This window comes from Scomber japonicus, chromosome 16 (assembly GCF_027409825.1).
Source record: "Scomber japonicus isolate fScoJap1 chromosome 16, fScoJap1.pri, whole genome shotgun sequence".
NCBI classification, from domain to species: domain Eukaryota; kingdom Metazoa; phylum Chordata; class Actinopteri; order Scombriformes; family Scombridae; genus Scomber; species Scomber japonicus.
This window is the reverse complement of record NC_070593.1, coordinates 1263639-1278638: the sequence shown is the minus strand read 5'-3', so window position 1 is coordinate 1278638 and position 15000 is coordinate 1263639. Positions and strand designations below refer to the sequence as shown.

The 15000-nt window shown below is 41.6% G+C and overlaps 3 protein-coding genes across 3 annotated transcripts in view; 2 read left to right on the top strand and 1 right to left on the bottom strand.

Moving 5' to 3' along the window:
* heatr5a (HEAT repeat containing 5a) overlaps positions 1–15000 on the bottom strand; it is a 56623-nt gene that overhangs the window by 29335 nt on the left and 12288 nt on the right. The window contains exons 9-16 of the mRNA XM_053336195.1: positions 14644–14894; positions 13278–13389; positions 11902–12054; positions 10989–11088; positions 9627–9736; positions 2629–2798; positions 2390–2553; positions 620–725 (exon numbers count right to left, since the gene is read on the bottom strand). Of these exons, the coding sequence (XP_053192170.1) occupies positions 620–725; positions 2390–2553; positions 2629–2798; positions 9627–9736; positions 10989–11088; positions 11902–12054; positions 13278–13389; positions 14644–14894 (1166 nt within the window). The remainder of the gene's footprint in view (positions 1–619; positions 726–2389; positions 2554–2628; positions 2799–9626; positions 9737–10988; positions 11089–11901; positions 12055–13277; positions 13390–14643; positions 14895–15000) is intronic.
* Positions 4180–5640, top strand: LOC128375591 (tripartite motif-containing protein 16-like). Its single transcript, XM_053335976.1, has one exon. The coding sequence runs from the start codon at positions 4180–4182 to the stop codon at positions 5638–5640; it is 1461 nt and encodes a 486-aa protein (XP_053191951.1).
* On the top strand, positions 6863–8542 carry LOC128375576 (tripartite motif-containing protein 16-like). The gene has a single exon (XM_053335960.1). It carries the CDS (start codon positions 6863–6865, stop codon positions 8540–8542), a length of 1680 nt encoding a protein of 559 aa, XP_053191935.1.

Genomic DNA, 15000 nt, shown 5'->3' with positions numbered 1-15000 from the left:
CGTCCTTATTCCTTTCCTTCCTTACATCCTTCCTTATTTCCTTCCTTCCATCTGTCCTTCCTCCCTTTCTTCCTTCTGTCCTTCCTCCCTACCTTCCTTTTTTCCTTTCTTCATTCCTTCCTTCCTTCTGTCCTTCCTCCCTACCTTCCTTTTTTCCTTTCTTCATTCCTTCCTTCCTTCTGTCCTCCCTTCCTTCCATCTGTCCTTCCTCCCTTCGATCTTTCCATCTGTCCTTCCTTCCTACCTTCCTTTTTTCTTTTCTTTGTTCCTTCCTTCCTTCTTCCTCCCTACCTTCCTTTTTTCCTTTCTTCATACCTTCTATCTGTCCATCCTCCCTTCCTTCCTTCCTTTTGTCTGTCTTTCCTTCCTTCCCCTTCTTATTTCCTTCCTTCCTTCCTTCCTTCCTTCCTTCCTTCCTTCCTTCCCTCCATCCTTTTAATGATCCGGCCCACATGAGATCAGATTGTTCTGTATGTGGCCCTTGAATGAAAATGACTCCCCTGATAAATGGTAACTATGGTAACCTCTATAAAGGGTTAAAACATTAATTAGCTGTCCAGATGAATTTAATCAGTGAATGTTTGATCAGCTGTGTAAGGAGCGTCTGCAGCTGTAGTACCTTCAGCAGACTGCAGAGGGCAGCGCAGATGTGAGTCTGGACGGTTTGCTGCCGTTGACCCTTCAGCTGGTTCACCGTCTCTACGAACTGCTCCAGTATTCTCACTCTGACAAACACACACAGGAAGAGATTTATATTATTACAGCTATGACAGTTATGATTTAAAATGCAACTTTTAAACTTTAAAATGTGTTTAAACATCTGATATATCCTCAAGTTTACTGTAGTACAGGGGTGTCAAACATGCGGCCCGCAGCGGCCCGCTGAGGGGAGCAATCCGGCTCACTTTCCTTCCTGTGATCTTTTCCTTCCTTACATCTGTCCTTCCTTCCTTCCTTTTTTCCTCCCTACCTTTCTTTTTTCCTTTTTTTGTTCCTTCCTTCCTTCCTTCCTTCCTTCCTTCCTTCCGTCCTTCCTTCCTTCCGTCCTCCCTCCCTCCTTCTCTCTTTCTTTCCTTCCTCTCTCTTTCCTCCCTCCCTTCTTTCCTTCCTCCATCCCCCTTTCTTCCTTCCTTCTGTCCTTCTGTCCTTCCCTACCTTCCTCCCTTCCTTCTTTCCTCTGTCCTTCTTCCCTCCCTTCCTCGTTTCCTTTCTCCCTCCCTCCCTCCCACCTTCCTTCCTTCTTTCCTCCGTCCTTCCTTCTTTCCTCCGTCCTTCCTTCTTTCCTTCCTTCCTTCCTTCTGTCCTTCCAACTTTCCTTCTTTCCTTCCTTCCTCCTGTCCTTCCTTCATTTCTTCCTTCTTCCCTTCCTTACTTCCTTCCTTCCATCTGTCTGTCTTTCCTACCCGTCTTCCCTCCCTCATTTTGCCTGTATTTCCTTCCTTCCCTTCCTTTCTTCCTTCTTTTCTTTCATCTTTTTAATGATCCGGCCCACATGAGATCAAATGGGTCTGTATGTGGCCCTTTAATGAAAATGAGTTTGACACCTCTGCTGTAGCATGAAAAACTAACAGCTCAGATTAATGAGTTCCTTAAAGTCCAACTGAAATCATATTTAATCATCACTTTCTATTATCTAACATAATAATAATAATAATAATAATAATAATAATAATGTATTTAAATATATGGGTCAATGAGAGGCAACCAAGGGTCCTATTGGTGTAACCAGTATTTTCATAAAAATCTGATTATATACAAGAAAATAAATGTGGAATAAAATGTGGAATAAATATAATCCACTTTTAGCAACGCAACACTGTGTTTTTTTAACTAATTTTACATAATCAAAACTTACTTAGATAAAATGTCTGTTTCTAGGATATGTCCTGCTATTTTCATCGTTTTTAAATGAAGTCATTATTAGTATAAGTCCACTTAAACACACTGTAGCTGATACAATATTTAATATCTATCATTCTTTTGTGGTTACACCATTTGACATTTTCAGGAGCATTCAGTCTTTTGGTATAAAATGGGTCAAATGTCATTTCAAATCTCTCTTATTGATCTTTTTTTAATATATTGATTATATTGAACTGGGCGTAACCTCCATGATGTCTTGCTGCGGAGTTCAGTCTGAATTTATCTAGAAAACCAACAAAAATACTAAATGTACATTTTAACAAACCTGATGCTGCATTTAAAACTAGTTTAACTGATTTATTAATTCATCATCTTAACATTTATTAATCACTGAGCCTTAAACTGTTTATTGTTGATTTAATTGTATTAAAAAGACAAAGAACAAAGCTCAGTGTTTGATTGAAGACATGAAATAAACCAACACTAGTTCAGTCTGTCTAAGCTGTGCTGACAGCAGGTGAGTTACCTCTGAGCGGAGATGATGTGGGGGAAGAGCGCTCCGAAGAGTTGGACGGCGGCGGCGGTCAGAGCGACGGGAGGAGGAAGAGGAGTGGGAGCTTCCTCGGTCCTCTCACACAGACTGAAGGGGTCGTTGTCCAGAGAGCCTCCTCCCACACTGCTGCCGTGGAGCTGAAATCAAACACGCACCGGTCAAACCCTTCAGTCCTGTTCATCAGTCAGAGAGAGATCAGAGTCGTGCTTCACCTGTTCCTCGATGTATCGCTGGTCGGTGTCGTGGAGGGCGGGGCCGACCAGCTGCAGGTCGTCATGGTGACAGAAGGCGGGCAGCAGGGTCAGCTCTGAGCACGCCTGGTTCAGGTTGTCCTGACCCGACAGATCAGACACCAGCTGATTCATCACCAAACCAAAACTCTCTGAGAGACGAAGAAAACACGTTTAATCACAACTGATGAAACAAATATCACCGTCTGACACGAAATAAACAAGTCAGAGACAAAGACACGTAGCTGTATATAAAGTAGTATAAACTAGCTAACTGTATATAAAGTAGTATAAACTAGCTAACTGTATATAAAGTAGTGTAAACTAGCTAACTGTATATAAAGTAGTATAAACTAGCTAACTGTATATAAAGTAGTATAAACTAGCTAACTGTATATAAAGTAGTATAAACTAGCTAACTGTATATAAAGTAGTATAAACTAGCTAACTGTATATAAAGTAGTATAAACTAGCTAACCGTATATAAAGTAGTATAAACTAGCTAACTGTATATAAAGTAGTATAAACTAGCTAACTGTATATAAAGTAGTATAAACTAGCTAACCGTATATAAAGTAGTGTAAACTAGCTAACTGTATATAAAGTAGTATAAACTAGCTAACTGTATATAAAGTAGTATAAACTAGCTAACTGTGTATAAAGTAGTATAAACTAGCTAACTGTATATAAAGTAGTATAAACTAGCTAACTGTATATAAAGTAGGATAAACTAGCTAACTGTATATAAAGTATAGTAAACTAGCTAACTGTACATTTCTGTATTAGTACTTTTACTGTAATAGAGTATTAGTACATTGTAGTATTAATACATTTACTGCAGTAAAGTATCAGAGTACTTCTTCCAGTACTGCTGCTGATAGTTTCTACAGAGGATCATGTGACGGTCAAAGGTCAACATTTATCAGCAGAGTTTCTGGATAAGATGAACTTTGGTTTTATTTGCTTGTATTTCAAACACAAACAACATGATTAAAATATAAATGTGTTGCAGTAAAGTTAAATGTTGAGCAGCTTTTAACTGAGACTTTACTGTAAATGAGGAAACACAGTTTGAATCCACAGTGCGGCTCCTCGTCCTGATAACCGTCCCTGTTCTTTAAACACAACAAGCGCCACTCTGATGTCACATTTCATTGTTTCCTCCCCTCAGATCTACAGATTGTAGATGGTTGTAAACAACATGTGACGCAGCACAGTGCTGTCAGGCTGCATTTATGACTGAATCACATGATCAGATCTGTTCAAACCTGTTTCACTTATCAGGAAGTGAAACTCATTCAGTCGTTGCCTCTGAGAGCTGAAATGGCGCAGAAAGATCAGCTGGACCGAGACTCAATCAGCTGTGTGATCTGTCTGGATCTACTGAAGGATCCGGTGACTACTTCCTGTGGACACAGCTACTGTATGAGCTGTATTAAAGGATTCTGGGATGGAGAGGACGAGAGGAAGATCTACAGCTGCCCTCAGTGCAGAGAGACCTTCAGACCGAGGCCTGTCCTGAAGAAAAACACCATGTTAGCAGCTTTAGTGGAGCAGCTGAAGAAGACTGGACTCCAAGCTGCTCCTGCTGATCACTGCTATGCTGGACCTGAAGATGTGGCCTGTGATGTCTGCACTGGGAGGAAGCTGAAAGCCTTCAAGTCCTGTCTGCAGTGTCTGATCTCTTACTGTGAGAATCACCTCCAGCCTCACTTTGAATCAACCAAGTTAAAGAAACACAAGCTGGTGGAGCCCTCGGAGAAGCTCCAGGAGAACATCTGCTCTTGTCATGATGAGGTGATGAAGATATTCTGCCGTACAGATAAGAAGTGTATCTGTTATCTGTGCTCTATGGAGGATCATAAAGGCCACGACACAGTCCCAGCTGCAGCAGAAAGGACTGAGAGGCAGAGAGAGCTCGAGGTGAGTCGACTAAACATCCAGCAGAGAATCCAGGACAGAGAGAAAGATGTGAAGCTGCTTCAACAGGAGGTGGAGGCCGTCAGTCACTCTGCTGATAAAGCAGTGGAGGACAGTGAGAAGATCTTCACTCAGCTCATCCGTCTCCTCCAGAAAAGAAGCTCTGATGTGAAGCAGCAGATCAGATCCCAGCAGGAAACTGAAGTGAGTGGAGTCAAAGAGCTTCAGGAGAAGCTGCAGCAGGAGATCACTGAGCTGAAGAGGAAAGACGCTGAACTGAAGCAGCTCTCACACACAGAGGATCACAACCAGTTTCTACACAACTACCCCTCAGTGTCACAACTCAGTGAACCTACAGACTCATCCAGCATCAATATCCGTCCTCTCAGATACTTTGAGGATGTGACAGCAGCTGTGTCAGAGCTCAGAGATCTACTACAGGACATCCTGAGGGACAAATGGACAAACATCTCACTGAAAGTGACTGAAGTGGACGTTTTACTGCCACAACCAGAACCAGAGACCAGAGCTGGGTTCTTAAGATATTCACGTGAAATCACTCTGGATCCAAACACAGCAAACACACATCTGTTATTATCTGAGGGGAACAGAAAAGTAGAATGGACGTTACAACAACAGTCTTATTCTATTCACATCGACAGATTCACTTATTGGTGTCAGGTCCTGAGTAGAGAGAGTCTGACTGGACGTTGTTACTGGGAGGTGGAGTGGAGAGGAAGCAGATGGGGAGGAGTTCGTGTAGCAGTCGCATACAAGAATATCAGCAGATCAGGAGGTGAATCTCTATTTGGATTTAATGACAAATCTTGGTCTTTACGTTGTGGCACTAACAGTTATGAATTTTGGTTCAACAACATTAAAACTTCCGTCTCAGGTCCTGGTTCCTCCAGAGTCGGAGTGTACCTGGATCACAGAGCAGGTATTCTGTCCTTCTACAGCGTCTCTGAAACCATGACTCTCCTCCTCAGAGTCCAGACCACATTCACTCAGCCTCTCTATGCTGGACTTTTTGTTTGTAATGAATCAACAGCTGAGTTGTGTAAACTAAAATAGACAGAAGTCATTTCAGACTTCATGTGTCAGATGTTTTAATTCTTCATGTTTTTGTCTCCATGTTTCTGAGCTGTTCAGAGATCAGCTGACATGCTAATAGGGATAGTCAACTTTTAATTTCACTTTATGTATGTGTCGTTTATATGATCAATTTCTTTAAATGTGACTTTTTCCTGTGTGTTTTTATCCTCGGAGGCTCTCACTGCTCATCACCATGTTTTTAACCTTCACTGACATTTCTTCAGATGAAAATGTGAACTTCTCTTTGTTCTAAATGTTAGTTTCATGTTTGTATTGATGTATTTGTGTCTGTTGTTTCTTAAACAGAGAAAACAGCAGAACTTCCTTCATCACAGATATTTTGTTCTCATCACTTTGTAAATTCATAAAGAAATGTTCAATCAAACTGTAATGATCATGATACTAATCATTAATGATGTTCTTGTACATAGCTGACATTCTGGGTTACACTAACTGACTGTGTGGATGAAGTCAATCTGAACATGAAATCATTGATCACACTTTACTGATTGGATGTGTCGACAATCTGAAGCTTCAATAATCAATAAACATGATTTTTATCAACAGTGATCAAAGTGTTTTCTTCTCATTCAAAGCTTGTGTAGTTTTACTGTAATACTGCATACTACATCACTATAATACTGCAGTACTTTTACTGTAATACTGCATACTACATCACTATAATACTGCAGTACTTTTACTGTAATACTGCATACTACATCACTATAATACTGCAGTACTTTTACTGTAATACTGCATACTACATCACTATAATACTGCAGTACTTTTACTGTAATACTGCATACTACATCACTCATAATACTGCAGTACTTGTACTGTAATACTGCATACTACATCACTCATAATACTGCAGTACTTTTACTGTAATACTGCTTACTACATCACTATAATACTGCAGTTCTTTTACTGTAATACTGAATACTACATCACTATAATACTGCAGTACTTTTACTGTAATACTGCATACTACATCACTATAATACTGCAGTACTTTTACTGTACACAACAAGATCCACTCTGGTGTCACATTTCATTGTTTCCTCCACTCAGAGCTACAGTTGGTAGATGGGTGTAACCAACATGTTACGCAGCACAGAGCTGTGAGGCGGCATTCAGCAGAAACACGGAAGTTTAGTAACAGAAAGTGAAGCTCAGACAGTCGTTGCCTCTGAGAGCTGAAATGGCGCAGAACGATCAACTGGACCGAGAAACCTTCTCTTGTTCGATCTGTCTGGATCTACTGAAGGATCCGGTGACTATTCCCTGTGGACACAGCTACTGTATGAGCTGTATTAAAGGATTCTGGGATGGAGAGGATCAGAGGAAGATCTACAGCTGCCCTCAGTGCAGACAGGCCTTCAGACGGAGGCCTGTCCTGAAGAAAAACACCATGTTAGCAGCTTTAGTGGAGCAGCTGAAGAAGACTGGACTCCAAGCTGCTCCTGCTGATCACTGCTATGCTGGACCTGAAGATGTGGCCTGTGATGTCTGCACTGGGAGGAAGCTGAAAGCCTTCAAGTCCTGTCTGACGTGTCTGATCTCTTACTGTGAGAATCACCTCCAGCCTCACTTTGAATCAACCAAATTAAAGAAACACAAGCTGGTGGAGCCCTCGGAGAAGCTCCAGGAGAACATCTGCTCTCGTCATGATGAGGTGATGAAGATATTCTGCCGTACAGATAAGAAGTGTATCTGTTATCTGTGCACTATGGAGGATCATAAAGGCCACGACACAGTCCCAGCTGCAGCAGAAAGGACTGAGAGGCAGAGAGAGCTCGAGGTGAGTCGACTAAACATCCAGCAGAGAATCCAGGACAGAGAGAAAGATGTGAAGCTGCTTCAACAGGAGGTGGAGGCCGTCAGTCGCTCTGCTGATAAAGCCGTGGAGGACAGTGAGAAGATCTTCACTCAGCTGATCCGTCTCCTCCAGAAAAGAAGCTCTGATGTGAAACAGCAGATCAGATCCCAGCAGGAAACTGAAGTGAGTCGAGTCAAAGAGCTTCAGAAGAAGCTGCAGCAGGAGATCACTGAGCTGAAGAGGAAAGACGCTGAACTGAAGCAGCTCTCACACACAGAGGATCACAACCAGTTTCTACACAACTACCCCTCAGTGTCACAACTCAGTGAACCTACAGACTCATCCAGCATCAATATCCGTCCTCTCAGATACTTTGAGGATGTGACAGCAGCTGTGTCAGAGCTCAGAGATAAACTACAGGACATCCTGAGGGACAAATGGACAAACATCTCACTGAGAGGGACTGAAGTGGACGTTTTACTGTCACAACCAGAACCAGAACCAGAGCCCAAGACCAGAGCTGGGTTCTTAAGATATTCACGTGAAATCACTCTGGATCCAAACACAGCACACACACAGCTGTTATTATCTGAGGGGAATAGAAAAGTAGAACGGACGAGACAACAGTCTTATGCTAGTCACACAGACAGATTCACTTATTGGTGTCAGGTCCTGAGTAGAGAGAGTCTGACTGGACGTTGTTACTGGGAGGTGGAGTGGAGAGGAGGGATGTGGGGAGCAGTTCGTGTAGCAGTCGCATACAAGAATATCAGCAGAGCAGGAGATGAATCTGGATTTGGACGCAATAACAAATCTTGGTCTTTAGATTGTTCCACTAACAGTTATGTATTTTGGTTCAACAACATTAAAACTCCCGTCTCAGGTCCTCGTTCCTCCAGAGTCGGAGTGTACCTGGATCACAGAGCAGGTATTCTGTCCTTCTACAGAGTCTCTGAAACCATGACTCTCCTCCACAGAGTCCAGACCACATTTACTCAGCCTCTCTATGCTGGACTTAATGTTTATCCTGGATCCACAGCTGAGTTGTGTAAAGTGAAATAGACAGAAGTCATTTCAGACTTCATGTGTCAGATGTTGTAATTCTTCATGATTTTGTCTCCATGTTTCTGAGCTGCTCAGAGATCAGCTGACGCTAATAGTGATATTCAACTTTTATTTCACTTTATGTATGTGTCGTTTATATTATCAGTTTCTTTAAATGTGACTTTTTCCTGTGTGTTTTTATCCACGGAGGCTCTCACTGCTCATCACCATGTTTTTAACCTTCACTGACATTTCTTCAGATGAAAATGTGAACTTCTCTTTGTTCTAAATGTTAGTTTCATGTTTGTATTGATGTATTTGTGTCTGTTGTTTCTGAAACAGAGAAAACAGCAGAACTTCCTTCATCACAGATATTTTGTTCTCATCACTATGTAAATTCATAAAGAAATGTTCAATCAAACTGTAATGATCATGATAATAATCATTAATGATGTTCTTGTACATAGCTGACATTCTGGGTTACACTAACTGACTGTGTGGATGAAGTCAATCTGAACATGAAATCATTGATCACACTTTACTGATTGGATGTGTCAACAATCTGAAGCTTCAATAATCAATAAACATGATTTTTATCAACAGTGATCAAAGTGTTTTCTTCTCATTCAAAGCTTGTGTACTTTTACTGTAATACTGCATACTACATCACTCATAATACTGCAGTACTTTTACTGTAATACTGCATACTACATCACTATAATACTGCAGTACTTTTACTGTAATACTGCATACTACATCACTATAATACTGCAGTACTTTTACTGTAATACTGCATACTACATCATTATAATACTGCAGTACTGTTACTGTAATACTGCATACTACATCACTCATAATACTGCAGTACTTTTACTGTAATACTGCATACTACATCACTATAATACTGCAGTACTTTTACTGTAATACTGCATACTACATCACTCATAATACTGCAGTACTTTTACTTGTGATGGAGTATCAGTGCATTACTGTATTGGTACTTTTACTGTGCAGTAAAGGATCTGAGTATTTGAAGGAGAGGAGGAAGTAACAATGATGTAAGACAGGAAATGAGAGACGAAGCAGGAGTCTGTGGTTTTACCTTGGTAGGTTTGAGGAGGAAGCTGAGCCAGCAGCTCGTAGACTCTCAGTCTGTAGACAACCGACCACAAACGCACTGAACTGCTGTAAGACCTGACGAGAGCCGGCAACCTGCAAACACACAATAACACACATGTAACACACACAATAATACACAAATAACACACAATAACACACAATAACACACATGTAACAGACCAGTAGAGAGGTTTAGTGGCAGGAACAAAGACAAATAACAGGAAAAATAACTGGAATTAATATCGATAATCATTATGAGGTGTTTTATTTAACTTCAAGGTGTTTTTCTATATTTTTCATGAAGTTAAAATATCACTATGTTGGTCCATCTCTGCATATTTTCTACCTATACATATATAAATTAGGGCTGTCAGCGTTAACGCGTTAATCGTGATCAGATTAATGCAATCCATAACACGGTCATTTTTTTTAATGGCATTTTAATATTGCAAGCCTTTTTGTCCCTTCTACTCCCCCGTAGACGGCTCCTCTAGCTGTAGCGCTATGCTTTGAAGTGGCCTCCTGCAGTACACCTACCGCGCTGATGGAAAGTAAGAGAGCTACTGGACTTTTGAACGGCTTGTTTAACTTTAAAACACTTCCAGACGCTTCAGTTGACAAGTCAAAAGTAAAATGCAACCTGTGTCAAACGGAGTTTAACTACCACCGGAGTACGTGGAGTTTGAGTTAGCACCTCCACGCTAAACACCCAGGTGCAGCCAAGCCAGCCTCAGCTCCACCAAAGGACCATTTTGGAGTGTGGGAGTCGCAGCAGAGCCGTGATTGATTCCCAGTTAAGACACTCTGGTAAGAAATGCTTTACATTATGGGCTTAAAACTGCCTTCAAATGGAAAATAACAGGATTTTAAACACGCAATTCAAAACGCCATTAATCGTGATTAACTATGGAAACTCTGCGATTAATCTCGATTTAAAAAATTTATCGTTTGACAGCCCTAAAATAAATATAAATATAAATATCAATGTATATAGTATGTAAGGTGCTAGGAGCTGATTTTAAGGTATTATTCTATGTAAATATTTTAATTTTATTCTATACTCCATAACATATATTCTATATTTATGATCAACAGACACAAACCAACAGTCTGTTTCCTTCTTTTCAGACCACAAATATATAGATTAATCTTTAAAAAGACAGCGTTTTCTGAACAGCTGTACAGATTTTAACAAACAAGAGGAACTGATGCATTTGTTGGGGATTATTTAAACTGGCGGAAGAATCCACATTTAGTATTTCAGGCAGCTGGTCTACAGCACTTCCAACAAAAACATAGAATAACACCAGATTTATGCTTTAAAAACAACCAGTCAGGGACTGACTTGGTGAGCAGGGCCACAGCGCAGGCTAACGGCGTGAGCAGCCGGCTGATGACGTCATCGGTGACGAGCTCTCTGCAGTGCAGCAGCAGGTTCTTCATCGCTGTTCAGACACAAAACACAGCCGCACTTTATTTATAGGTCAGTAATAATAAATGTTGGTAAGATGATGAATCCATAAATGAGTTAAACTAGATTTAAAAGCAGCATCAGGTTTGTTAAAATGTACATTTAGTATTTTTGTTGGTTTTATATCATTTAAATGACATTTGCACCATTTTTTACCAAAAGTCAGACTGAATGCTCCTGAAAATGTCAAATGGTGTAACCACAAAAGAATGATAGATATTACATATTGTATCAGCTACAGTGTGTTTAAGTGGACTTATACTAATAATGACTTCATTTAAAACATGTAAATGTTTCCTGGTCTCCATGGTAACCAGATGAAATGTAATATTTAGAACAATAGTATTCCATTAGCTTTATTTAATATAAAAGTTATAATGTAAGATCATGCCTAACTAGTTGATATGGTGTTAGGGAGGAAGGAAGGAAGGAAGGAAGGAAGGAAGGAAGGAAGGAAGGATGTAAGATCATGCCTAACTAGTTGACATGGTGTTAGGTAGGAAGGAAGGAAGGAAGGAAGGAAGGAAGGAAGGAAGGTGTTTTATTGACTATTTACTGTTTTTAAGTTTTTATGGTTACACCACTTAGACATTTTTACCATAGTCCTCTAATATATTCTCTCTAAATGGATTAAAAGCAGAAATTTGATGCTGGGTCCACAAAAAAAGAATGTGTGAAGTTATTCATACGTTTATTTTCACATTTTAACCCTTTAAATTTAAACTAAACCACATGGATTGATCCTCATCTGATAACATCTGCTGTGTGTGTGTATGTGTGTACTGACCACAGAGCGCCCCAGCTCGCCCCTCCAGCGTAACCTGCCACGTGAAGTAGTCCCCTCGTCGCAGCTCCATCTCCTGCTCCCTGAGAGAGGCGGGAAACACACAGCGCCACAGGAGGAGGAGACGGGAGAGATGGTGCTCCACGACAGCCGGACCTGAACACACACACACACACACACACACACACACACACACACACACACACACACACACAGAAAAACAGGGTTCCAGAAAAGCTTTATTGGGCAAATAATTATATTTGGTAACTTCTGTAAATATCCCAAAATATCCTTCCTTCCTTCCTTCCTTCCTTCCTTCCTTCCTTTCCTTCCTCCCTGCTTTCTTTCTTCCCTTCCACTTTTCCTTTCCTCCTCCCTCGTTCCTTATTTCCTCCGTCCTTCCTTCCTTTCCTTCCTTCCATCTGTTCTTCCTCCCTCCTTCTTTCTCTCCTCCCTTCCTTCTTTCCTTCCTCCATCCTTCCTTCCATCTGTTCTTCCTCCCTCCCTCCTTCTCTCCTCCCTTACTTCCTTCCTTCCTTCCTTCCTTCCATCCTTCCATCCATCCATCCTTCCTTCCTCCCTTCCTTCCTCCCTTCCTTTCAATGAGTGTCCTGTAAAGGGTTAACTCTAAAGTCATTCTTGGAAGTTATTTAGAAAAGAGCGAGAACTTTAAAATAATATTTGCAGTTGACTGGATGAAGCATCTGTCACTGTCTTACACCATGAGGCAGCCGGATCATTAAAAAGATGAAAGGAAGGAAGGGAGGAAGGAAAGAAGGAAGGAAAGATGGAAGGAAGGAAGGGAGGAAGGACAGATAGAAGGAAGAAAGGGAGGAAGGACAGATAGAAGGAAGAAAGGAAGGAAAAGAAGGAGGAGAAGGAAGAGTAAACAGGAATGAAAGACGGAAGGAATAAAGAAAGGAAGGAAGGAAGGTAGGAAGGAAGGAAGGAAGGAAGGAAGGAAGGAAGGAAGGAAGGAATAAAGGAAGGAAGGAAGGAAGGTAGGAAGGAAGGAAGGAAGGAAAATAAGACAGGAAGGAAGGAAAGAAGGAAGGAAAATAAGACAGGAAGGAAGGAAAGATGGAAGGAAGGAAGGAAAATAAGACAGGAAGGAAGGAAAGATGGAAGGAAAATAAGACAGGAAGGAAGGAAAGAAGGAAGGAAAATAAGACAGGAAAGAAGGAAAGAAGGAAGGAAAATAAGACAGGAAGGAAGGAAAGAAGGAAGGAAAATAAGACAGGGAAGAAGGAAGGGAAGATGTAAGGAAGGGAGGAATAAGGAAAGTGGGCCGGATTGGACCCCTCGGCGGGCCGGATCTGGCCCACGGGCCGCATGTTTGACCCCCCTGTACTAGATCCTGATGTGATGAGTTAACGTACCCAGAGTGATGAGAGAGGAGACGAGCAGCCAGCCGGCCTGAGTCCTCTGCAGAGAGATACGACTGTTCTGAGAGGCTGAACGCAGCAGATCTTCAGCCAGACTCAACACCACCTAAAGACACACACACACACACACACACACACACACACACACACACACACACACACACACACACACACACACACACACACACACACACACACACACACACACACACACACACACCACCTTAATGCACATGAATACTCTAAAGCAGAGGCGTCAAACTCATTTTCAGTCAAGGGCCACATACAGACCCATTTGATCTCATGTGGGCCGGATCATTAAAAAGATGGAAGGAAGGAAGGAAATAAGAAGGCAAGGAAGGAGGGAAGAAGGAAAGACGGATGGAAGGAAAGAAAGAAGGAAGGAAGGACAGAGGGAAGAAAGGAAGGAAGGACAGAAGGAAGAAAGGGAGGAAGGACAGAAGGAAGAAAGGGAGGAAGGGAGGAAGGACAGAAGGAAGAAAGGATGGAAGGGAGGAAGGACAGAAGGAAGAAAGGAAAAGAACACAGGAAGGAATAGTGGGCCGGATTGGACCCCTCTGTGATCAGAAATTATTTACACAGTTAGATGTTGTAGTAAGAAAAGTATTCACTTCAGTTTCCTGACATGGCCTGATGCACTTAATGTGTCATACATCTTCAAGGTAATATTGAACTTTGTAAATGTTGTGCAAACACTCACAATAGACAAGTGTGTCGTATTTGAACCATTTCTGCAAACAGGGGGCGCTATAGTAACAATATAACAAGAAAAAATAAATCATCATGTACTCTTCCTGGCAGCAGCCCCGTGGCACTCAAAATGTACCTGGAATTTTCTAGTGTGATAGGGGATAGAGCATTTTCTGTAGCTGCTCCTAAATTATGGAACGAGCTTCCTTTAAATATTCGACGAGTGTCCTCACTGTCTGTTTTTAAAACTCGTCTTAAAACCCATTTTTATTCCTTGGCTTTCAACCGTGCATGAGACTCTGCTCCTGTTTTACTGTTTTATGGTTTTATGGTTTATTTTAATTATTGTTTTATTGTTTTTAATTTGTTTTTAATTTGTTTTTAAAACAATAAACAATTATCTTAGTATTTATTTCCTGTTAATAGTTTTATGTCCCTGTGTTGTTTTTATGTATTTATGTTCAGCACTTTGTTTCAGCTGTGGTTGTTTTAAAGTGCTTTATAAATAAAGTTGAGTTGAGTTGATAAATCTCATCAAGTTCAGATTTTAGCTCATACTGTGTGTCTCTGCTGCAGCTCAATAAAATCTGCTTCAACATTAAATGAGAACTCTGGATTTTGTCACATGTCTGGACTCATGTTTCCCCACCTTTCCCTTGGTGTGAGGTATTCCCAACGGACAGTGCTGCACCGCGGCCACCAGGGCGGCGACGGCGGCTCCGTACCCGGCCACGGCTTCAGGGGAAGACTTGAGCGCCACCAGCCGCTCGGCGCATCGGTCCAGCAGCGGCGAGCACTGGGACGGCATCGCCATGGCAACGCAGCGCAGACACCAGGCGGCGGCGAGCCGTGCCGAGGCGACGGGGTGGAGGAGGACGGAGATGACCGTGTCCAGGAGGGCTGCACACACACACAGACACACACACACAGACACACACACATGCACACACATACACATACACACACACACACACACACATACACACACACATATACATACACATAT

Coding starts and splice junctions, on each gene's coding strand:
- LOC128375591 (XM_053335976.1), top strand. CDS start 4,180: ATGTTAGCAGCTTTAGTGGAGCAGCTGAAGAAGACTGGACTCCAAGCT.
- LOC128375576 (XM_053335960.1), top strand. CDS start 6,863: ATGGCGCAGAACGATCAACTGGACCGAGAAACCTTCTCTTGTTCGATC.